This window comes from Alternaria hordeiaustralica (assembly GCF_023758085.1).
Source record: "Alternaria hordeiaustralica strain BMP 2776 chromosome Unknown scaffold_6, whole genome shotgun sequence".
NCBI classification, from domain to species: Eukaryota; Fungi; Ascomycota; class Dothideomycetes; order Pleosporales; family Pleosporaceae; genus Alternaria; species Alternaria hordeiaustralica.
This window is the reverse complement of record NW_026056778.1, coordinates 1-24,151: the sequence shown is the minus strand read 5'-3', so window position 1 is coordinate 24,151 and position 24,151 is coordinate 1. Positions and strand designations below refer to the sequence as shown.

General features: G+C 52.5%; 10 protein-coding genes across 10 annotated transcripts; 5 read left to right on the top strand and 5 right to left on the bottom strand.

The window, feature by feature from the left end:
- Position 1: 1 nt before the first annotated feature.
- J4E84_003882 (uncharacterized protein) lies at positions 2-1,211 on the bottom strand (the record flags this gene model as incomplete). The annotated part of the gene is made up of 2 exons (XM_049386491.1): positions 2-907; positions 1,206-1,211. The coding sequence occupies 2 exons, from the start codon at positions 1,209-1,211 to the stop codon at positions 2-4; spliced, it is 912 nt and encodes a 303-aa protein (XP_049245261.1).
- Positions 1,212-1,327: 116 nt separating this feature from the next.
- On the bottom strand, positions 1,328-2,836 carry J4E84_003881 (uncharacterized protein; the record flags this gene model as incomplete). The annotated part of the gene is given in 2 exon segments (XM_049386490.1): positions 1,328-2,814; positions 2,833-2,836. 2 exon segments carry the CDS (start codon positions 2,834-2,836, stop codon positions 1,328-1,330), a joined length of 1,491 nt encoding a protein of 496 aa, XP_049245260.1.
- A 535-nt stretch (positions 2,837-3,371) lies between these two features.
- J4E84_003880 (uncharacterized protein) lies at positions 3,372-4,415 on the bottom strand (the record flags this gene model as incomplete). Its single annotated transcript, XM_049386489.1, has 1 exon — positions 3,372-4,415. One exon carries the CDS (start codon positions 4,413-4,415, stop codon positions 3,372-3,374), a length of 1,044 nt encoding a protein of 347 aa, XP_049245259.1.
- A 554-nt stretch (positions 4,416-4,969) lies between these two features.
- Positions 4,970-5,761, top strand: J4E84_003879 (uncharacterized protein; the record flags this gene model as incomplete). The annotated part of the gene is made up of 3 exons (XM_049386488.1): positions 4,970-5,093; positions 5,179-5,287; positions 5,344-5,761. The coding sequence occupies 3 exons, from the start codon at positions 4,970-4,972 to the stop codon at positions 5,759-5,761; spliced, it is 651 nt and encodes a 216-aa protein (XP_049245258.1).
- Positions 5,762-5,788: 27 nt separating this feature from the next.
- On the bottom strand, positions 5,789-6,886 carry SLX1 (Slx4p interacting protein; the record flags this gene model as incomplete). The annotated part of the gene is made up of 1 exon (XM_049386487.1): positions 5,789-6,886. One exon carries the CDS (start codon positions 6,884-6,886, stop codon positions 5,789-5,791), a length of 1,098 nt encoding a protein of 365 aa, XP_049245257.1.
- Positions 6,887-7,992: 1,106 nt separating this feature from the next.
- J4E84_003877 (uncharacterized protein) lies at positions 7,993-13,005 on the top strand (the record flags this gene model as incomplete). Its single annotated transcript, XM_049386486.1, has 2 exons — positions 7,993-12,059; positions 12,108-13,005. The coding sequence occupies 2 exons, from the start codon at positions 7,993-7,995 to the stop codon at positions 13,003-13,005; spliced, it is 4,965 nt and encodes a 1,654-aa protein (XP_049245256.1).
- An 809-nt stretch (positions 13,006-13,814) lies between these two features.
- J4E84_003876 (uncharacterized protein) lies at positions 13,815-15,431 on the top strand (the record flags this gene model as incomplete). Its single annotated transcript, XM_049386485.1, has 2 exons — positions 13,815-14,709; positions 14,764-15,431. 2 exons carry the CDS (start codon positions 13,815-13,817, stop codon positions 15,429-15,431), a joined length of 1,563 nt encoding a protein of 520 aa, XP_049245255.1.
- A 368-nt stretch (positions 15,432-15,799) lies between these two features.
- On the bottom strand, positions 15,800-16,289 carry J4E84_003875 (uncharacterized protein; the record flags this gene model as incomplete). Its single annotated transcript, XM_049386484.1, has 2 exons — positions 15,800-15,928; positions 16,017-16,289. 2 exons carry the CDS (start codon positions 16,287-16,289, stop codon positions 15,800-15,802), a joined length of 402 nt encoding a protein of 133 aa, XP_049245254.1.
- Positions 16,290-16,902: 613 nt separating this feature from the next.
- UBX1 (UBX domain-containing protein 1) lies at positions 16,903-18,305 on the top strand (the record flags this gene model as incomplete). The annotated part of the gene is made up of 3 exons (XM_049386483.1): positions 16,903-16,977; positions 17,035-17,507; positions 17,555-18,305. 3 exons carry the CDS (start codon positions 16,903-16,905, stop codon positions 18,303-18,305), a joined length of 1,299 nt encoding a protein of 432 aa, XP_049245253.1.
- Positions 18,306-19,832: 1,527 nt separating this feature from the next.
- On the top strand, positions 19,833-22,348 carry J4E84_003873 (uncharacterized protein; the record flags this gene model as incomplete). The annotated part of the gene is made up of 2 exons (XM_049386482.1): positions 19,833-20,365; positions 20,416-22,348. The coding sequence occupies 2 exons, from the start codon at positions 19,833-19,835 to the stop codon at positions 22,346-22,348; spliced, it is 2,466 nt and encodes an 821-aa protein (XP_049245252.1).
- Positions 22,349-24,151: the final 1,803 nt, after the last annotated feature.

The window sequence follows — 24,151 nt, the reverse complement described above, 5'->3', positions numbered from 1 at the left end:
ATCATAGGGACCCCGGCTTCATCGCCATAGCCTTCACGAAGGCCTCCATCATCGGTGGACCCTTTGCGCTGATCCCCTGCTCAATGTCTAGATCGGGATCGGCTTTACCCATCGCGCGTCTGTAAGCTTCGCGCTCACCAATGCGACCCAGCCATGCCAAAATGCCCGGGTAGTCGGTCAAGTCCATTGGCTCAAACTTGCGCATCGTTGTGAAGCACCACCCCGTCATGGTCTCGGCAGCGGTGAACTCCTCGCCTGCAAGCCATTTGTTGTTTTGAAGACGGTTTTCGATATGGCTCAGCATCTTATCACAACGTGCGACTTGGCCCTTGTAACGAGGGTCGTCTTCGCCAACCATGCCGCGCGACATGCCCCTTCTGAACAGTCCAGACTGCAACGAGCCATTTGCGAAATGAAGCCAGTAGAGGTAGTCTGCGAAGTTCTTGTCTTGCGGCTTTAGGGCCAACCGTCCGTTACCATACTTGTGGATGATGTAATCGGTGATGGCGCCAGATTCGGCAATCTTAACGGGGTTGGACGGATCGGTAAGGTCTTCAAGGACGGGTGAAGCACCCATAGGGTAGACCGCCTGAAGTTCAGGTGGTGACAGAAGGGGCGAGCGTTTGTACAGCTTCAACTCGTAAGGAATGTTCAGCTCCTCGAGGAGCCATGGGATGCGCTCCCCTTGGCCGATTTGGAGGTGGTGGACGATAAGCTTCGGTGATGACATTTTGTGATGGAAGGTGTAATGAAGGCTCGTGTGAAGGAATCGGAGCTCTTCAACTGTTCTTATATTCCGAATATCTTCGGTCACTCGGTGATCGACGTATCCGGCAAGGACCTGGGTAGTATGAGTAGCAAGCTCCGCTGACTCTGATTCGGCGACTTGCAGCTCAGATAGTGGAGGCTGTGGGTTGTGAACTCCATTGCGCTTTGTAAACGTCGCGATTTATGTCGGATCGGAATTTAAGCATCCGCAATTTGGGTTGTCAAAATTTACGCCCTGGATCCACCAAAGTTGTAGGTCGACGGTGTGCTGACAATATCTCAGTCACGTGTTGCTCGGCCGATCTCCGGAGCACCGACGCTGATTCGCCAGGCACAAACTCGGAGAGATTCATCACGCACCAAAGGGGACTTTTCGGATGTATCGCGATGTCAGCACTACAGTTCTAGACATGTGAGGAACCGGTCTTTGTTAACACCGACATTCCGTGTCCCGTTTGCTCGATGAAGCTGAGCAGGCATCGGTTTTTGCGCGACGATCTCAAACATGAAGGCGCCAACAATGTGCCATAAGCAGAGACATTACGATCTATCTGTACTATCACAACACCACCCCTTCAGGAATGAATGCGTCATCTGGAACACTCTCCCAATCCTCGTAGACCTCCCCCAGCTGATCCCGCAGTGTCCTGTCGACCTTCTTCCGATACAGGCTGACAACACGGACAATCGCATGCTCCTTCTCATAAGCCGTCCTGACATGCGATCCCTTATACCTGAAAGTTTCGAAGATATCTTGATCCCACTCAGTCTGATCGCGACCAATGCGTGCATAGCTGCCTGTGTACCCGAGGTTGTACTCAATCGCTCCGCATAGCATATCGATGACTGCTTCAACAAGCTCGGGGTCGGAGAGTGTTGCGAAGTCACTTTCCAAAGCGTCGTCATCACCCATTTCTTCACAACGGCGAAGGTATTCAACGGAGAGCGACTTCCAAGCTTCGTGGTCGATACGGTACAACGCCACGACCTGACGGACAGAGTACATGTAGTCTCCGAACGGTCCCTTGCAATCTTGACGATCAGATAACCCGGTTAAGCAGCCCCAGAGTGGAAAGCCGTCGAGCCAGTGCAGCTCAACCAGTCTCTTTACATGGACAAACTTCTTCGCATGTAGGCCGTCATCAGTCTCCTCTTTCTCCTTGTCGAACTCAATGTGCAGTCTCGAAGGTGGAATTTCGACCGCGTTGTCACCCCTGGTGAATGCCTGGTAGAATCGCAGGAACGGGAAGAAGTCCAGATTCCGGACTGTCCATTTGATCCACAAGCCTTCTCTCACTGTGGAGTAGTAGAGGAACAGGGTTTCGGAGAAGATCGCACGATCGACATAGGAAAGCATCGGAAGGTCGTCGACTAGGTTGCCTCTGACATCGATCTCCAGGACACCTTTCTTCGTTGTCCTGTTGCCCGACCTGAATATGCCTTGGTCGTGGTTGTTTTGGCCATCTGTCACCCTCTTTGATGGCAAGGTATACATGTTGTGCTCCAGTTTGTACAGGTAGAAAGCTTCATGGGCGCCAACTGTGAGTCCGTCCCTCGAACGAATTGCGTGCTTAAGCTTTCTCTCTACAATCTTTTCGAGCGCAACTTTTCGAGCGGCATCTCGCTTCCTATGTTCTCTGGTCGGCTTTCGCGCGCGGATGTCTTTTACGCGCTTTTGCCGTATGTTGTGGTCTAAGAAACTCTTGCTTCCCATTGATCCTCGATAAGCCCGCGTCCTCTTTGTCATATCAGGGTTTCTTGTCGTCTTCTCGTTGTCCAGGCAGATGTCGTATATCATGTTGCGAAGCTCACCGGGTAGATCTAAGAACTGGAAGAACGGCTGCCTCTTCCTTCTGAGATTGTAATTCTTGACAGTCATTCCTTGCTTTTGCCGAAACTCCACCAAGACTTGGGACCACAGTATCTTCGCACTGGCTACGTCTGATCGACGCTGTTCTTGAGCTTCTGTTAATGTAGTCGCGGACCAAGGTCTCTTCAGTTCCTCGAGCGGAGTAGGGCAGGTTGCGATAACTGCTGTAGACATCGCTGTGAAGATGATGATACACATTACGAAGACCAAGAACAGGCTTGATTATATGGCGACAAGTGCGTTTGTTTGCTGATAGTTTGCGCTCAGAGTGGCTATGATTCAGGTGAAGTGTGGTGTGTGCCATTGTCATTCCCGAACAATCTGGATCTCGCAGAGCCAAAGTACGTGTTTACTACCACCTAGAACTCATTTGCTATCGTGGATGGGTTTAGCTTGAGTATTGTCATGATTGCATTCGCTGTTGTAGTGTCTAGCCCAGAAAGCACACTTCGTGTCGATCTGAGCTCACTTAACCGCGCGGATGAGTCGTGTACAAATGGTCGCTCGTGACCTCTTTGCAGTTGGTGCCCTAGCAGATTACCAGCACTTTTGTCATTGAATCTATAATTACTTGAGTCTGCTATGAGATTATGCACGGGGAAGAAGAAGAATCGATACGAGAGACCTGCACGTCCAAGACAACTCTCGACGACAACCGCTTGAGGTGGTCCGTAGTAGATCGCCCAAATAAGTCTCGATCCATGACACGTGCAGCATCGTAGCCTGAGCGCATTCATCGGTCCGCAAAACGAACAGGCTGTGGATCCGAAGAACCCTGTTTATTCCCGTTGGTAGTAATCTTCCTTCTGTTATCCAGCGTAAAACGGTATCCATGATTTTCCGCAAACCCATTGACTGCAGCTGTAAGCTTTTTGCAGCTGTCGCATATCGGCTCGCTAACGCCGATGATGATATTCTTGAGTTCTGTGCGACTCCCCTTGGCAGGAACTATTGGCGTATTGACGAAGTCTTCTAGAATGTGTCCTGACTCCGAAAGAGTGCGTGTAATATAGAAGACCATCAACTGTGGCTCTACATGAGTCGCCCATCTTGTTGTAATGTGAAAGTTGACCATGTCGCCAAGGACTACAGCTCTAGACGTCCAATGATCACTATTAATGAAGTCGCCAAAGTCTTCTCGCGTCTTTCCAGATTTAGCGATGTACAAGCGCCCATTCATTCTCAAGCAGCCAATAGCGGCATTGTCCCGAACCATCTCATATGCGGACTTGTATCTTTCCGTAAACGTAAACGTCCTAGATAAGACGACCTTCATTGATAGATCGTTGCCTTTCCCAGGAAACTTCTCGATGTGTATATTGTCAGGGGCCGTAGAGAATCTTCCGTCTAACTCCATCGCCCACTCGCTATCCCGCCGCTCGAGGTATGTGTTTGCCAGCTGGGTCTGCTTTAATTCGTCCTCGCATTGTTTGAGTTTGTTTGCGAGTACACCTTCTTTCTTAAGACCTTGCAGTCGTTTGTTCTTGATTTGCCGCAACTCTTCTTGTACCTGTGCAAGTTGTGACTTGAGAGAATTGATATCTTCCGCCGTTTCCTCGTGAGAATCGATTCGCGAAAGCTGAGCAACCTTGGAGGATGTGAGACTGGTGATATCACATGCGCGATCATCATTGCTGGGCTTATCGAGAGACGTATCATCCGCGAATTTGCTTTCAGGCGCCTTACTCAGGACAGAACCAGGTGCCTCATCGGTTGAGGTGATTACACCAAGCCTTGAGAGTCTCGCGATGACGTCGTCCAATTCTGTCATGGTCATTATTGATTATCGTAGTATTGGTGTTTTGAGATAGATGAGTATGTATTCTGAACTGCTTCTGAGGAAGAGGGGAAGATGAACGGGCACAAAAGGGATTTTACCTTCAGCCTTGTGCATTTCCCCTCAGCTGAGGCCTCCTCTTACCAATACACCCATATGCATGAGCTGGCCCACGTGTCATTCCGCCTGTGGTATACGGCTCTCGTTTTGAGGTAAAGTGACACGGCATACTTTTCTATCATCTCAGTACCTACAGGTGTCGAGTGGCTGGCCAATTTTGACCAGTGGCTGCGCATGCTCGTTCGCTGACACGCGTCTGCAGATGCAGCTCGAAAACCGGCCAGTGCCTTTGTAACGAATCAATGTCCTGGCATTTTAGCAAGGTGTTGTCGAAAGACATGGATGGTGGAAGCGCGAAGGTAAGGTGGTCAAGGTCGGCCCATCCATAGATAGCGCCGGAGTGGCGATGGCGATGGCCCCACCAACGCCTCGCTTCAGTCGCGCTTCAATCGCTGCAGGGAAGCAACGACCTCTTGTATCACAAACCCCACAACATGGCGCGAGGCAAACTCATAGTGTTCGAGGGCCTGGATCGCGCAGGCAAATCAACACAATGTCAAATGCTGGTTGAAGATCTGCAAAACGATGGGATCAAGGTGCGGCATATGCGATTCCCTGGTACGTGCACGCAGATGAAGAGCGATTCGCTGGCGCGTGGATGCACGTTGAATCAAACTAAGTTGGAGACTGACAAAGGGTATAGATAGGACGACACCGATTGGTCAGATGATCAACAGCTACCTGAGTGGCCAGAGCGATCAAGACGACCATGTCATACATCTCTTGTTCTCTGCGAACCGATGGGAAGCAGTGTAAGCCGATCACGTCTGTCTACATATCAACCTCAATGTCTTAATGTATGACTCAGGCCGTCTATCCAAGCCGACCTCGCAGCCGGAACAACAATCATCGTAGACCGCTACTACTACAGCGGTTGCGTATACTCTGCCGCCAAGCAAAACCCCAGCATGAGCCTCGAATGGTGCCGGAAACCTGAAGTCGGGCTTCCACGTCCTGATTTGTGTCTCTTCCTCGACATCTCCGCTGACGACGCTGCGAAACGAGGTGGCTATGGTACTGAGAAGTATGAGAGGAAGGATATGCAGGATCGAGTGCGCGAGCTGTTCGAGACGATGATGCAGAAGAAGGAGGGCGAGGACTTTGTGCGCATCGATGCGGGTGAGAGTATGACGGATGTGGCGGCGAGGATTAGGCAGGAGGTTGATAGGTGTATTGAGCGGGTTGCAAAGGGCCAGCTGCCGCTAGGAACGGTGGAAGGGTGGTAGATGTTCTCGTCTGAGATTGAAGCAGGTTCACTTGTCCTCGTCGTCATTCACATTCTCTGTCCATGTCTCATCGAGATCTTCGTCCATGTCAACCTCGAGTTCGTCAATGTCTGGAAACTCGTCCGCATCCTCTCCGACTGTTCCATCCGACTTCTTCTTCCGCTTTGTTTTGAACATTACTTTCAGCTCTTCTTCGCCATACATGCGTAGACTGAGCTCTTTCATAAGGTCTGACCATCTTAGCGAAGTTTGGCAGCTCGGACATGTCCCTTGAACTGGAATAATCGCATCGACATTCTTTTCTTCTGCGAGGAACTTTTGTGACATGCAAGCCATATGCGATACTGCGCGACACGTTTCTACCGGGCAGACTAGCACAAGCGATTCCTCAGCCCTCATGCCTAATCTGCAAACACCACAGGTTCGCTGTTGGCCATCTCCTAGAATGTTCTTCGACTTCTCGACATGTACCTTGCAGTCCTCGTATGCAACGGGGATCGCACGTATTATTTCTGGAATGAAGTGCGTGCGCATCTCGCTCTGCACATCTGGTGCAAGCTTGGGCAGCTCAGCTGGCGTCACTCTGATGGTAACGTCCGTTCGTAGCTTCGTCTTCATTTTAGAGATATGCTTCTCCCATTGCGCGAATACGTCCTGGGCGAAGAAACGGATGTTCAGCGGCCATCGGCTGAAACTCCCGACACCTAACAGATGGTGTAGATTCTTCAGTCGCGCTTCCAGCGACATTGGTGGTCGCGGTCTTTTGACTGGTGATGGGTTCTTTCTGCCTTTTTGAAGCTCCTCCAGCCTCGCGTCGCGCACCTCTCGCTCTATGTGTCGGGTGGCGTGCGTGTTTTGCCACGCCCATTCGAACTGCAACGCGGCGGCTCTGGAGGGGAAGCCAGTAACGATGCACGTCATCTCCCACGGCCGCTTCCCCTGCATTGATGTACGCTTCGCGCCGCCCTTGCTTGAGCCATTGTGCTGGCCTAGACGACGCGCCGGATTGGGGGTGCTGCCGATGTAGAAGGCTTTTCGGTTTTTGGAGCGGAGCAGGTAACAGCAGTAGAAGGCTGGGATGGGCCGGCTTTCGATTTTGACAGAGTCGGCCATGATTGAGTTCATGACAAAGATGAAGTCGTGATGTTATTGTTGATCGCATCCCAAAGCGTGCAGCCGCCAGTTAGGGCTGACGGGATGGTGCAGATGGAGTGTGTCGTGATTGGTGGGCTGGGGTGCTTCCCGACGAGACAACCTTGCTACCGACCTCACCTGCAGCAGTTCAGGCGTCGAGGTGAATTTAACTCAGAGATAGAAAGACCGCGACAGTATATGATAGGAATGCGCAATGCTGCTACTGTTACGCTTGTTGTTTCGAGATCCGGTATGGTGATGCAAACAAGTGGCGAAGATGGCCGTGCATGTGTTCACAGTGGAAAGTAAGAAGAAGTAAGTCGCAATGGAGAGCATCTGAGTCAGATCAATATGTGCTTGTTCTGGGAGCCAATGTAGTTCGCTGGTCGTCATCATGGTAGAATGCGGCGCAAAAGAAAGGCCGAGGAGGTGAGGTCGGCAGCCTTGCGTGCAGTCGCCAGATCGGCACGACGTAGCTCTCATACTTCACCATACGACTGCAGTCCAAGGTGGCATCTCGATACCGCATCAATGCGATGCATGTATTGACATGAAATGCTCTGTATATACCCATCGATGTGACGCACAGAACTGAAGCGTCGTGCATATTATTAGCCGTGCCCTGCTGCACCAAGCTTCGATGTTCTGGGTTCGGTACCAGGTTGGGCGGGCGTGATATGCATCCGCCGTTAGCGGGAATCTCGCACCCTTCAGCGGACCCATCCATCCTCTCCATATCTCCTCCACCTCGCCTCGCCAACCTCGCTGTGCACGTGCTGCCACAACCACGACGGTCGCTAACAGACAAGCCTCTAGTCGCACTGGCATTTGCCTCTGTTACGAGTGAATTGCACAGTCCAAGCGGCCGAAAGCGGTCGCCTGCCGCTGTAGAGGCCCCATGCCTACGCCTATATCTCTTCGATAGCGCCCACCACCGACCGAATCACGCCCGACGACAATCGCTATACCTTCCATACCATCTCGTATCTCGTTACGAGGCTGCAATTAGGGCTGCACGCAGCGACAGCGCTTGATGCATGAGCAAGAAGACTATGGTCGATTTCATGCCCCCCGGCGGGCCCCCAACGGGCGCCACTATGACTACCTTTCGAGTTGCCACGGACAGTGGAACACCCGACGCAACAGCTGGCGCATCAAAATCTAGAATGGGTGGTGCTGCGGTGCCTGCAACGAATGGTGCGCAGCCGAGTGCGGCCAGCACGATTCCTCTGAGCGCGCGCAAGGCAGCGCCGCTGGATCTCGCTACCGTGGAGCGCAGAGGACATGGAGCGCCAAACCACCTGCCACCCAAACAGAACCGTCTGTTTGGCCTGCGCGAATCTCCGACATATCGACCAACAGCCGAGCAGTTCAAAGACCCGGTGGCATACATCCAAAGCATTCGCGAAGAAGGGCAAAAGTACGGCATCGTCAAGATTGTCCCACCAGACAGCTGGAAGCCACCATTCGCTATCGATACTGAGCGCTTCCACTTCCGCACGCGGCGACAGGAACTCAACTCGGTTGAAGGTGGCACGCGTGCCAATTTGAACTATCTCGATCAGCTCGCCAAATTCCACAAGCAACATGGCCATAGTCTCACTCGATTTCCGAGCGTGGACAAACGCCCCTTGGATCTCTACAAGCTCAAGAAGGCCGTTGAGAAGAGAGGTGGATTCGAACGTGTTTGCAAGCAGAAGAAATGGGCTGAAATCGGACGCGACCTTGGCTACAGCGGCAAGATAATGTCTTCACTGTCGACATCGCTCAAAAACTCGTATCAGAAATGGCTACACCCATACGAGGAGTATCTGCGACTTGTCAAACCTGGTGTGCAGCAGATGCTGGAGTACGAGCATGGCGGGCCCTTCACGCCGTCACCAGCCCATTCGCCGATAAAGAAATCGCTGCAGGGCACGCCTGTCGCCAACGCTGCCGAGTCACCGGCTATGCGAGCCTCAGCAGCGCTGAACGCGACACTGCAGGGTGACTCTGTGCCAACTCCACCACCAGAGCTCTCACGACCTGCCATGCAGGGGGGCTTCACGCCGGTGAACTCGGGAGGCTTCACAGCGGTCAATGCGAACTCAGCACAAAAGCCGTCTACGCAACCCTCTACACCTAGTGCTTTTACTGCGGCCAACCCACCGAGCGCTTTACATCGAGATGTGCTGGAATCGCGCACGTCAACACCTTTGCGCAATGCTGGCAGTCCCATGCTCTCAGCTGACAACACCCCGGACTTCAGACCGCCCGGAGCCGGCCTGACCCCGCTAGCCAACGGACAGCATTTCAACCAACTGAAGCGAACCTTCTCTCAGGATCCGGAGAGTAGTGCAAACGACGATGTGGATGAGGCAAACGGGCGACGTAGCAAGCGACTCAAAAAGGATGCTCCTCCTACCGTTGCGGGTTCACACATGACTCAGCCTCGCCAATCGACCCCCAGTCGAACTTTCCCACGCGTACGATCGGCCGATGACAGACCTGGTGACCGATGCGAGACCTGCGGTACCGACAACGACCCTCAGAATATCCTACTTTGCGACAGCTGCGACGCTGGTTACCATGGTTCTTGCTTGGACCCGCCCATCAAGGCTATCCCTGCATACGACTGGCACTGCCCTAGATGTCTCGTGGGCACAGGCGAGTTTGGATTTGAAGAAGGGGGCATTTACTCGCTCAAGCAGTTCCAGGAACGAGCCCAGCTATTCAAGCAGAATCACTTCGTCGGCAAGACGGCCTTTGATCCGGTCACCAATTTGCCCAAACCAGTCACTGAAGATGATGTAGAACGTGAGTTCTGGCATTCTGTTGCGAACGTTACGGAGACAGTCGAAGTAGAGTATGGAGCAGACATACATTCCACGACACACGGAAGTGGCTTCCCAACTATAGAGAAGAACCCACGCGACCCCTACTCGACCGATCCATGGAACTTGACTGTACTGCCCTATGCACCAGATTCGCTTTTCCGCCATATCAAGTCCGACATCTCAGGTATGACCGTACCCTGGTTATACGTGGGCATGGTATTCTCGACCTTTTGCTGGCATGCGGAGGACCACTACACGTATTCAGCAAATTATCAACACTTTGGCGCTACCAAGACATGGTACGGCGTACCAGCCGAGGACACCGAAAAGTTCGAGCAAGCCATGCGTGAAGCTGTACCAGAACTGTTTGAGAGCCAGCCAGATCTCTTGTTCCAGCTCGTGACGCTGTTGACTCCCGAGCAACTCTTGAAGGCTGGTGTTAGAGTCTATGCGATCGACCAACGTGCTGGAGAGTTTGTAATAACCTTCCCAGAAGCCTATCATGCCGGGTTCAATCATGGCTTCAATTTGAACGAAGCTGTAAACTTCGCGCCAAGTGACTGGGAGCCATTTGGAGAGCACGGAGTTCAACGCCTTCAGGATTACCGCCGTCAACCATGCTTCTCTCACGACGAGCTACTGCTGGCAGCAGCATCACGCAAGGACACAACCATCAAGACTGCCAAGTGGCTTGCCCCTGCGATGGAGCGAATGCTTGCCAGAGAGTCACGGATACGCGATGAATTCCTGGACAAACACAAAGCTGCGAGAGCGCATACTTGCAAAGTTGACGGTACTGGCAATGCCGAGGGCTCCTGCGAACTCGACTTTATCATCGATGATGCCGACATGCATGAGGATGAATTGATTTGTGCCTTCTGCAAATCATATGGCTATCTGTCTCGCTTCTACTGCAAGAAGACCAAGAAGGTTTTGTGTCTACAGCACGCTGGATGGTTTGAATGTTGTCAAGACTCCCCGGAAGCTGAGCGTTACTCCGGAGCCAAGCTCCAACACAAGCTCGTATACCGCATGCAGGAGGACGATCTTGATGCGCTGGTACAAAAGATTGTCGACAAAGCAAGCACACCCGAAGTTTGGGAGGCAAAGATGGAGGCTTTGCTTTCCGAGGGGCCTCGACCTCAATTGAAGTCCCTACGTGCGCTCCTGCACGAAGGCGAGAAGATCGACTGGGACTTGAGCGGTCTCCAGGATCTGAAAGATTTCGTCGAGAAATGCCAGGAAGTTGCTGATGAAGCTACCTCTTACACCACTCGGAAGCAACAAGCCCGTCGCAAAGCAGAGCGTCCTGGAAGAGGACGGCCAAGCAAGTCGGCTGTTGCTGAGGCAGACGAGAAAGATCGCGAATATCGCAATGTGGAGAACATACAAAAGCTTCTCAATCAGGCAAAAGATCTAGGGTTCGATAGCCCGGAAATAACTACGCTCCGAGAACGCGCTGAAAGCATTGTCGAATTCCAGACCAGAGCACGCACCGCTTTACGCGAGCGCACTTCCGAGCAAAGCATTGCACGGCTCGATGAGCTTTTAGAAGAAGGCAAGGGCTTCAACGTCGATCTACCTGAGCTCGAATCTCTTGAGAAGGTGGTTCAGCAGTTGAAGTGGCTCCAAGAGGCACAGGACTTCAAGGTAAAGCCTGCGCCGACGCTTCAAGAAGTTGGTGAACTCATCAAGAACGGCGTTGAAGTCGGCATGCCAGAGCATCATCCTGACCTTCGCTTCTTGCAAGAGAAGAAAGATCAAGGTGAGTTCTGGGAGAAGAAGGCGAAGGAGCTCATGGAAGTGGAGAACGTGCATTATCAGCAACTCGACGCCTTCTCCAAGCAAGCGACCAATCTGCCGGTAACACCAGAGACCCGAGCCGCGATGGACGCCATATTGAAGAAACAACGAGATGCACAAGAGCTGATCATGTCTCTGTACGAGCGAAGCAAGAATCAGGACTTCTCACAACGGCCAAAGTACATGGAGGTCCGCAACGCCATGGAGTCTTTGAATGCGCTGAATGGAAAGCCCAATGGCACGAACGACCTTGAGAAGGAGCAGAAGCGACATGAAGATTGGATGAGGCGAGGAAAGAAGCTCTTTGGCAAAGCCAACGCGCCCTTGCATATCCTACACGCGCACATGAAACAAGTCGATGAGCGTAATCGATCCTGCTTCGACTTGGGAGACCAGCCTCGAATGCCCGTAGAGCCCGCGTCCCGTGAACAGAGCCCGGCCGACGGAGAAGAGGAGGACGGCCCCTTGTCCAGTCGAGACGTTTTCTGTATCTGTCGGAAACCTGAAGCTGGTATGATGATCGAGTGTGAATTGTGTCACGAATGGTAAGATGACTTGTTCTACATCAAGAATCTATGCACTAACAATGATAGGTATCACGGCAAGTGCCTGAAGATCGCTCGCGGTAAAGTCAAAGAGGACGACAAGTACACATGTCCCATCTGCGATTATCGTGTCAAGATTCCTCGCGATGCGACCCGCCCAAAACTTGAGGATCTCCAGCTTTGGCAGGACGAAGTCCCCGGTTTGCCATTCCAACCTGAGGAAGAGGAAACACTGGACTCGCTGATCGAGCACGGTACCAGGTTCCGGGAGTACGTCGCGCGATACATCAACCCGTTGATGTCAAGCCCTGATGAACTCACTACCCAACGATTCTACCTTCGGAAGCTTGAGGGTGCCGAAATTCTTCTCTCGAACGAGATCAACTTCTTCCGCCAGGAGTTGCACAAATGGGCACCAGTAGCCCCGACACCGCCGCCTATTCTACAAGTGTCCCTGTCTACACGTAAGCCGCGACCGACGAAGCAGCAAAAGCTCATGAGTCAGTTGGGCATTACCAATCCAGACGACCTCCCACAGCACCTCAAAACCAAAACCCATCAGTTCAAGCGCAAGGATGGAGAGAAGCCACCGAGCAACCCGTCGGGCGCCGCTGAACAGTCGCATACTCCACCCGGTGAGCCTCGTCAAGGTCAACCTGAGGGTGAAAGCAGCGAGTACTTCAACACTACCACGACGTCTACATTCAACAACTCGCCCACATTTGCTACGAGTGCTCCACTGAATTTCAGCGGCTCTTCATCGATTGCGCCTCTAGACCCAGGTCTTTTTGAGAGTTCAGGGCCCGCAGCTCCAACTAGTCCCATGCAAGACCCCTTCAAGAGCTCAAATAGTGGACATGAGATGTTTGGCGAAGCGATGGAGATGGGTGGCGGTCAGGCAGAAGAGGCACTGGCTGTCACCGAAGGCAACAACTACATGGACTAGAAGTCTGACGGCTATACGCCACGGACGCCAGAATTATGGTGCATAATTTCTCAATAGCATCCTAGGGGCGTACGGCAAGGATTGTTGTACAATACGGTTCATCATTGTTTGAGTCGGGGTTCTACGACTGTTGTTTTTAGCATTGTCTTTTACTTCATCATATCCGATGATGGACTGCTTATTGCATCAGAAGGGTGTTAAGGAGCAGACAGGGCTACTGGCCGACATACCCAGAACAGGCGTAGAGAGGCTCGGGTGCTAAATCCATGTTCATAATGAACTCATAATGCAACAATCTGACCATTGACAATTTGCTGATGTGTGATGTGATGATGGCTGTCCGTGGGTTGTGGGCATGATGATGCGGGGATCTCGGAGGTTTGCTTGGAATGCGCTACCGGGGGTGTCCGTGCACTCGACTTTTCTAAGCCGATGCTGGTCATCAAGGACGGCGGACGACACATCGCAATGCTTCCAAGTAGAGGGCTGCGGCCGGCCCAGTTTGCGCCTTCGGCCTCACGACAGTCGACAGTTCTACAGACCAATGCTACAAGGAAGGTGCGCATCCGCGATTTCCACTGCCCGCTTCGTTCAATTCACACACCCGCGTTCTCGTGTCCAAGTCGCCCAGTACCTTCTCCATGACTATCCTTCTGCACAACAGCAAATCAGAGCCGACATGTTGTAATTGCTAATTGTGGTAGTTTTCGTCCCTTCCCCGAACTGCGAACCTCACCAGCCCATCATGTCGAACGAGCCCGCTCCAGTCAGCGCTGTGGAAGTCTGGCGCGAACCGAACTCATAATGTCATGACGAGTGCGACGTCTGTTCGAAACGCTTCATGGTATGCTCCTTGGAGCTGGGGAACGTCTAGCGGTCCCGTCGACGCCAGCTCTCTCACACCGGCCGACCGCGTCCCCATCGCCGAATTCTCGCACCGTCCCGTCTCCGAGTTTGCGCGACAACACGCAGAGCCTGTCGTCACCACGTCTACTCCCGAGCTCGCTCCTGCAGCTATCGACAAGCCCGCCGTCGTGGATGGAGCAGTCGCGCCTGCCGAGGCGGTAGTAGACGGCGCGTCAACATTGACGGAACCCAAGACACTCGACACTCTCTTCGATGCTGAGCCAGTCAAGGACACTCTCCCCACAGCCGAGATTGATCCTACTCGTCTCATCGATCATTCTGGACAATTGCAGGAATTGGGTCTCGACTACGGCTGGGGTATGACGACTCTGTTCGAGAAGTGCATCGAAACCATTTACCTACAGTCAGGCATGGGCTGGGCTGGCTCCATCATTGCTGCCGGTGTCGTTGTCCGTTGCACGACCTTTGTGCTCCAGGCAGCGAGCTCAGACAAGATGGCAGTCATGTCTTCATTGGCACCCGTTACCAAGCCTATACAAGAGAAGATGGAGGCTGCCCTTGCTCGAGGTGACAAGCAACAGGCCGATCTATACAAAATGCAGCAGGCCGCAATCATGAAGCCCTACGTAGGAGGTATGCTTGCCACTGGAGGTTTCATGATCGCGCAAGCCTGGATTGGATTTTCCGCCTTCAGATTCTTAAGGGCTATGGCTGACCTGCCCGTGCCCGGCATGGCGCATGACGGCTTTCTGTGGTTCACCGATCTGAGCAGCCGCGACCCTTACTTTATCCTACCGGCTGCGACTTCAGCCATCATGTATACTGTTTTCAAGGCAAGTCTATACTCTTGAACGATGCTCTCACGATACTGACACACTGAATAGACCGGAGGTGAAACTGGTGTGCAGCCCGATACCGCCCAGGCAGTTACACGTCAAAAGATTTTCACTGGTTTATCCGTCTTCCTCGGTGTTGCCACCGCCTTCCAGGCCTCTGCTCTCCAACTCTACTTCCTGATGTCCGGTATTATGGGCGGTTTAACTGGTTGGTTGCTTCGCCAGAATGGTTTCAGAAGATTCATTGGTATTCGACCGCTACCCAGCAAAGAGAGCAACGAGCTTTACAGCAAAGTCGTCAAGGGAGAGGCGAAGTTGAGTCAAGTCAAGGGAGCCGATGGCAGGGCTCGTTACCAGCCACCCACCCGCAAAGCAGCCCCGATGAACCGTCGCCAGTTGTCCGGCATCAACATCAGATCCGGAGTTGCCCTACCTGCGCATCTCAAGACGGAGGTACCCAAGACGATCGACACGGAATATCCTGATCGGGACATCGATTTCGAGGAAGGTGCCAAAGGCAAGCCAATCAGCGAGAAGCTGGACTACTACCGCAGAAACTACCGCCTTGCCTACATCTGGAGGCGGACGGGCAACGGCATGGATCGCTTTATGAGGTCTATGGGCTTTGGAGACAAGAAGATGTCACCCGAAGAGGCCAGGAGGAAGAAGAGGGCTGATGATTACGAGATTGAGAGGAGACGCAGGTTCCAAAATAGGCAATAGAGCCGTGTCGGAGATGTAGATGGCCATGTATGATATACGCGTGTTGGACCTTGTGTTAGTAGTACGTGCATCTCCAAAAGGGCTGGGAGTTGTTTGATACGCATAGCGAGAGATTTTGTATAAATACTAAGAGACGCATATGCTCCTGATCAAATCTTGGACAGATGGATGTTTGCAGTTTGGGAATGCATCGAAAGCTCGTCTGCCATTCCAACTCTCATTCGTAACCATGCTTGAAACGAAGACAACTCGACTTTCATTCAATCAACCCCAAGACGAAAGGTGGTGCCTCTGAACGCAATGCCATTGGTTGCACTCATATATACAGATACGTCTCCAAGATCTCCACCTCCCCTTGCACTACCCATCTACTCCAGCGACGTGTACATATCCAACTCCTGTCCATTCCTCCTCCTCCGCTCCACAGGATCCGCTCGCATCTCCACGCCTGGTCCCACGCGCCTGGAATCGGCTCCAGAACGATGAGTTGGGAATATCTGGTATCACATATTGATCAGCATCCTTCTCAATTACAAAACATAACCACTTTCCTCTATCAATCCTCTTCCATTGACATTGACATACCTTAGTACCACTCCACCCCAACCGATACGCCGCCTCATTCGCAACCAACTCGCCAAAACCCAGCATGAGCCCGTTGACAAACGGCAGAAAGAGGTTTATCGCTGCGCCGCGGAGCAGTCCCCATATTGTGGGTGGCTTGTAGAGGATCAGGGGTGTGGAACTTGAGGATGCGGATTCGGGGGAGGAGGAGGTGAGCTCGTTGTTTGCGTCGTAGTTTTCGCTGTCGGAGGGGATGGTTATGCCGGATTCGGTGAGGTTGGTGGCGTCGGCCATTGTGGGTGAGGGTTTGGGGGTGGTAGGCTATGGGTGGGTGGTGGGAGGGTGGTGAATGCTGGATGGTGCTAGAGCCCCACGCGGAGGTGATGCGGAAGATGGTGCGTAGCTGGCTTGATCGAATGGAGGGTGATCTGTACGACCAAAACTGCTCGATTGATTTGGTGGGATGCGTATTGCGCACGATAGACTCCGCTGACGCGCGTGGGTGGTAGTGCGCGACAATCCCGAGGTTGCTGCTCGAGGTGTTGATGAGGCTCACATTAATTCCGGCCTTGGCACTATCTCGGAACTTTGATGCACGTCGGAAGGTGCTGCACGTCTTTGTGTCTAAACGGCTTATTGGCAGGCATATCTTCGGAGCCATAGAGAAATCCTGAAGTCTTATTACCATGTTATTTAGTTGTTGTTGAAAAAGGTGACTTGCATCGACTTTGTTTGCGTTTCGCGGTGAATGTCAACGGCGAGCAAGCGACGTCACCAGCTACCGCCTGCGGTAGGTACCTAAAAGCCCGCCCTGAGTTTACATAGACCCCACCGCAGTCAACCAACGCGTCCAAGCCACCAACCACGCCACTACCCTCATCTTCAACAGCAGCATTACTACGCTGTTATGTCTGAAGCTGCCCCCGACCAAGACGCTCTCATTGCTCAGCTTGCTAGTCTGACTGGCCTCGATCCCGCAACAGTACGTTGATGGAAGCTCATCGAAGCTATTGGAGCTGTTCACTCACACAAAGAACAGGCAGAACGCTACTTGAACGCCTCCAACGGAGATCTCACCCTCGCTGCATCTCTCTTCTTCGACGAATCGGCCGAACAACAAGACGACGCTTCCGAACCAGACGTTGACATGGCTGGTGACGAGTCAAACACAGACACTCCCAGTGTGCCCCAAGGCGCTGGTGGAGGGCGCACTCTCGGGGGCGCATATGTACCATCACCTGCGCCCGAAGCATCTCGATCATCGTCGCAGCCTGCTGCTGCTCGTGGACAGCCTGCCCAGAGGGGCGTAGCAGGTGCGCGGACGCTTAGGGACCTCCAGTCATCAGGTGGCGGACACGGACACGCCCATGATGACGACGATGACGACGAGAACCCTGATGATGAGAACCAGGACTTCTTCGCCGGTGGTGAGAAGTCAGGTCTTGCCGTTCAGAACCCAAACCAGTCAAATCCGCGCGATCAGATCAACAACATCCTGAAGCGCGCACGACAGTAAGCCGACCAAGCAGCGTTTGGGCCACTCCAGCTAACAAGCGCAGGAACGCTCCCCGACCAGGTGGTGACGAGGAGCAGCCCGCCAGTTCCTCTCATTTCCGTGGCGCAGGTACTACCCTGGGAGGCGATGATGCTCCCTCCCGAACCATTCCAGACCCCACGGCCAACATCCCCGCACCGCCCCCGCGCGCCCATCGCGAGCTTCACCTCTGGCGCGATGGCTTCTCAGTCGACGACGGCGACCTGTTCCGGTACGATGACCCGGCCAACGCACGTACACTGGAGATGATCAACACGGGCCACGCTCCATTGCATATTCTCAATGTAGAACACGGCCAGGAGGTGGATGTCGAAGTGCACGCGCACAAGGACGAGGACTACAAGAAGCCAAAGAAGAAGTACGTTCCCTTCTCGGGTAGCGGAAACCGTCTGGGCAGCCCCACCCCTGGTGCAAGCTCAGCGGCTGCTCCCATGGCACCGGCAGCTTCAAGTAGCACGGCAGCCTCGACTCCAGCGGCCTCTGCGCAACCTACCGTCGACGTCGACTCATCGGCTCCTACCCTCACGCTCCAGCTACGCCTTGGTGACGGTACACGGCTGACCTCGCGGTTCAACACTACACACACTATTGGCGACGTTTACGACTTTGTCGGCAGGGCTAGCCTGGCCAGTCAGGATCGCGAGTGGGCGCTCATGACCACGTTCCCCAGCAACGAGTTGACGGACAAGGCCCAAGTGCTGGGTGACATTCCAGAGTTCAAACGTGGTGGTGTAGTGGTACAGAAGTGGAAGTGAGGACGCACTGTACGTGGATGCACTCGAGTCCGGACTGCCGTTTATATTGCGGGTGCGGGCAATGGAGGATGCAAACGTAGAAAGCGTGTGCTGATCATGGCAATATCATCTGCAAAGGCGTTATGGCAAAATGCAGGATATATTTGGGAACGGTAGCTGGATAGCATTCATGACAATATCGATGCTGCAGGGTGCACATAATTGCACAACCTGCCAAATGTGGTACCCGTTGTTATCTGGCATGGTGCATTGCACTGCATGAAGCTTGACGTGTGCGCGGCGCGTCGCACCGCAGTCGTGAGTTTAGCAGTAGCCTCACGATTGGCGGGACGTTTAGCATTGTGTTTGCACATCGTTAATTTGTCTGGACAGAAGGGCCGAAGAACGTTTCTCCAGTCTCCAACATTATCTTTCGATTCAGGTCGCTCCTGCAGGGTTCACTGTGGGACTGTATCGCCATGTCCGTTGGATCGGCTGAATAAGATGACGACCACAGAGTCGCTGCATTTCGCTTGGGTAATAGACGCCTTCGCTCCTTCTCTTATCTCTAATTATACCGCCGAGCGGGCTTAGAATGTCGCCCGTCGAGTGCTGAATGTTATTTGCGTGCGCCCCCAGATAGCATCAGCAGTGGGGGGGGGGGGGTGGCGTGCTGGGCAGGCTGGTTGGCATATCAGTCGTGGCTGCTAGTTGAGTCCTAGTGAATCCTTCCTGCGGATAGATGAGCAGCGGCCATGGTGCGACGGCTCTGCCGCTCGGAAGATTTTGCGAAACGCGCAAGCACCGACTTCCAGGACGACATGGCACCACTCAGACGCAACCTCTGCTCGTCGTTAGGCGATCAACAGTGTGCAACGCGTCAGCCCTCCCCCTGGAGTACCTTGCAGCACGGGGCGGGAGGCGGCGCGGGAGTTGGGGGTTAAGGCGTCTTGGTGCAAAACCGATGGGGATTCCCAGATCGACGAGGCTCTGGCCGCGTACTGCCGTTTGAGAGTGTTCGACGCTTCTTCTGCTCGTGCAATTTCGTACCCTGTCGAGTAGTCTTGTCCCGCGCTCTTGGTATCGTCATTTCCGTCTAATCATCGTCTGCGGTTTTTTCTCTTGAGGCTTGCATTCCTCGATCGATCCCGTTCGCTCTTTCTAGCACTCCACCGGCCCTTTCCCGAGTTCACGTGCGGCAGGAACGACCGACACAGATAGACGGATTGACCATCCTTCTTGCCCTCTTCACTGTAGTCGGCCCCGCCTTCCTTTCCTTTGCATCCAAGCTAGCATCGCTCGGCAGCGCCTTCACCAGAGCTTCGCCGCCATCTTTAACACCCACGGTCCTTACCACCTGCACCACCTCACCACACCTCTTCGCCATCAGTCGCTAGTCCTTCTTTCGCGCTACACCTCCGCAACCTCAAGCGATGCAGCTTTTACATTATCGGTAAATCCTACGACTACCCCAGTACACTAGGTACCATACCGGCATAAGGTTAGTGTGCACCACTAAACGATACGAATACGAACAACATCGACATCATGTTTGTCCGATCACCCCGCAGATTTGCGATAGTTTCCTTTATAGCATTGGTTTTCATCTTCGCCGTCCTACAGCAGAGTCCATGGGCGAACGAGAAGGTGTACGAGCGCATGCCGCTCTTCAACTCGGGGAACAGACCGCCGACACAGGAGCTCCTGAATGAAAGTCCAGGCGAGGCGCAGGCGCATCTCGAGGATGCGTGGCATAATGCCGTGCCCATTCCTGGCGCCATGCCCAGCCCCGTAGATGCGCAATCGCCAGCAGAGCCGGCAGAGGTTATGCTGCCGCCAATGGAGACCTCGCGCGAACCTGAGGTCGACGCGTCGAAGCCCACCAAGCCTTACCCGCCTTGGGTGACGGCACCGTCGAGGACAGGCTCTTTCATCCCTCCCTACCCAACACCATCCAACTGGAAGCAGTACATGGCGAAGATGCTGGACTGGCCGCGACCGAGCTGGAGTGGTCACTGGCCGCCGTTTGGCGACTACGTCGACAAGAAGTACGACCCGAACCGGTGGGAACAATTCGATTTGTAAGTGTACACACGTTGCGCGCCACAGTGGTGGTTCTAATCTTAAGCAGGGACTATCGCATCTACGAGTCTAGCCATGATAAGCTAAACGATACGATTGCCTCTGATCCGATCGCATACAAGCCGTTCCCCAAGTACAACACCCCAAAGTGGAAGCAGAAGTGGCACGGTGAATACGTGGCTTGTCTGGGTCCGCGCGGCAAACCCCTCAACGAGAGCACCGACGACGAGGTTCAGGTCTACCGCGGCATACCAGAGGACTTTCCCCCGGTATACGCTGGTGGCTATGATGTCATCGGACTCGACGACGATGTCTGCTTCGACCGATACTCACGATACGGTCCGTACGGATATGGTGATGATGAGTTCCCAGAGGAGGTCAAGAACTGGAAGGCGCCCGCTACTGTCCCCGAGTGGCCTCAGGTGAACTGGGGTGCGCTGCAAGACGATTGTCTTGAGCGGAACAAGGGGCGCTACCGGCCCAAGGCCAGGTCGCCAATCGTGAAGATTCCCAGCACTGTCCTACCTGAGCCCGCGGCGGCGTCGTCGGCGTTTGCGATCCCCACAGACACGAGCCGAAGCAACTTGGAGAACCGCGATGACAGCGAGAAGAAGTACCACCACCGTACAGCCATTCTCATCCGTGCCTGGACCGGATACAACTACGAAGAGAACGACATCACCGCCATTCGCGCCATGGTCTCCGAGCTCTCCCTCCAGTCCGGCGGTGAATACCAAGTTTACCTCTACGTCCACGTCAAGGACAGAGATGCACCCATCTTCGACAGCCAGTATGAATACGATCGCATCCTAAAAGAAAACGTACCTGAGGAACTGCGCGACATTGCTATCCTATGGTCAGAATCCATCTTCCCGAAATGGTATCCCAAGGTTATGGACTGGCAGGTCTATTGGCAGCAATTCATGTGTCTACAATGGTTCAGTCTTACGCACCCCGAATTTGATTACGTCTGGAATTGGGAAACAGACGCTAGATACACTGGACACCACTATCACTTCTTCGAGAAGATCAGCGAGTTCGCGGACAAACAACCGAGGAAGCTGTTGTGGGAGCGCAACAAGCGATACTATCTTCCGAGCGTACATGGAGACTACCAATCATACGTCGAGAACACACACAAGGACGTCTTGAACGCATCTGCAAACTCGCTCATTCCACCACCCGTATGGGGACCACGGCCATGGAGACTTGCCATCCCTCCCCAGAAGCCACTAGGCCCTACACCACCCACGACTATGGAGGAAGACAACTTCGAGTGGGGTGTTGGTGAGCCAGCGGACTTCATCACTCTTCTTCCGATGTGGGATCCCAGGAACACGACTTGGTCTTACAAGGATAAGATCTGGAACTACCTGCCTCACATCCGACCAATCTTCACGCCAGAGGATGGCCAGGCCGATTGGTTCACTCACCCTATCTTTGAACAGATTGATCGCCGGACTTTCATCAACACAGTCGTACGTTTCAGCAAGAAGATGCTGCAAGCTATGCATGAGGAGAACTTGGTTGGACGCAGTATGCAGGCCGAGATGTGGCCCTCGACAGTTGCACTCCAACACGGTTTGAAAGCCGTATACGCTCCTCACCCGATCTTCAACGACCGTCACTGGCCCGCCGCATATACGGAAGCCATCTTTGATACCGCATCGACCGTCGATGAAGAGACAGGTGAAGCATTGGAAAGCCGTCAAGGCGCCTGGACCGAAGAAGCCGACTCACCCTACAACCACGACCGCGAGTTCAACTTCCAAGGTTGGAGTTGGTACTACGCATCACGCTTCCCACGTAACCTATACCGACGATGGCTCAACTGGCCCATTGTCCAACAAAACTGGGGAGAGTCAGAAAAGATCGACGGTGGACCAGGCTCCGATGGCGAGCTGGAGCAGAAGAGAATGTGCATACCGGGTATGCTGCTCCATCCCGTAAAGAGGATGGCCAAGTACAAGGAAAAGCCTTGAACGAGATGAACGGAATGGAACGGAACGCAATACCAGGTCTCATATGACCAACGACCACCGCAGCGCCGTGTTGACACGAATATTATCTGAACACCAGTATTTATCTGTGTGTATAGCAGAAAGGGATTGAGCGCCATCCTATTTGCCACTTTTGCCTTCTCTACCAAAAGCATGGGCGGAGCATAAGTCATGCTTTGTTTGTACCTTTTTTCCTTTTGACCTTCTCGACTGATACCTGTTTCCTCTTTCTCCCTCTTCGTTTCGTTTCGTTACCAGACCTGAAGATGTCTGCTGGGTACACTTGTTGTTATCTTAGGGATTACAAGCATTTGCTGGACATATATTTTGGCGCTCTTGGCAGACTATTTACGGCATCAGTGGTTTTTCACACTCATCGTCAGCTTGTTGATAGATCTTTCTGAATCGCCTGAGAGGCGTGTTTAGATATAGATGGCATCTTTTTTTGAAATGTATAAGGATTACTGTTCAAGGTGTGTTTTAATGGTCTTTGGATGTGATTTTGTTGTTGCGCATGATATGTGGCGACTGGCGCCTGCAGCCCATGGTACTGCTGAGGTGGTGACATGTGATTTGGTAGCCTGCCGCAGAATCATGGTAACGAAAATCATTTTCCGCAACCGAATTTTGGCTTATGAGTCAACAGAATTGGTATAAGACGAGACCTAGCATATTCCCCTCTTAGCCTTTGCTTCACGATCAGAACGAATTATTGCTACCTACCGCCGCATCACCTTCCATCGCCAAAACAAGGCTCTACGCACGACGCACGACGCTTGATAAGAGACAGTTCATACACGGCGCTCTACACACGAAAGTCTATACACAAGCCGTTATATACGGTTTACGGCCGCTCATCGCACTCATACTTCGATAATTACCAGATGACAACCACGAAGTACCAAGGCTTCTTCACTCTCCCAGCTGAATTGCGCTTGGGAGTATACGGGCGGCTCTTGGCTTCAAGCATTTCCGGAGGACATCCATGCTGCGCCAGAGATCTGTACAGCTCCTGCATCAAGATCCATGATGAGATGGATGAGTGTGTCAAGAAGGTTTTGCCAATCATCAAATTGCAAAATCACTGGCTGCGAAACTCTCCATCGGTCCGTCCGTTACATGTGTATCTTCCCTCCACCTACGAATTCACCACGCCGGTAACAGACGTAACGCTACAGATCCCAGTAAGCAATGAAATCTACTGTGGAAAACCTCCGATACATCTCGATGATCCCCGGAGGACGGGGATTAACTGTGTTTCTAATAGCTTACGTTATTACTATTATTATGTAATCTTATATTAGACTTAGTTAACATTACAACGCAATAGCTACTAAGACTTAAAAAACTTCTACTTTTCTCTAACGTAACTAACCTAATACTAACTACTACCTATAACTACTGCCTACTATTCTTGCGCGTTTTTCCTATCTATTACTATATCTATATAGTATTAACTATATCTAGAAGCTACTATGTCTATACTTTATACTCTATAGTAGTATTCTTAAGAAAAACTTACTAGTACTACTATAGTAGCTAGTCTAGATAAAGATATACTCTTATTTAGCGTAGCTTATAGAACTACTTATTAATAAAAAGTAGCTTAGTAGTAGTAGCTACCTCTCTTATTAGTTATATAGCTACTATAAAAATAATAATAAAGTATATTACTTATATACTAGAGTTTAAGTTCTTAGTAGTATATAAGCTATAATAGTTAAAGTAAAAAAGATTAGTATTTTTTAGTAGCTTATACACTATATTAAAGTACTAGCTAAGTAG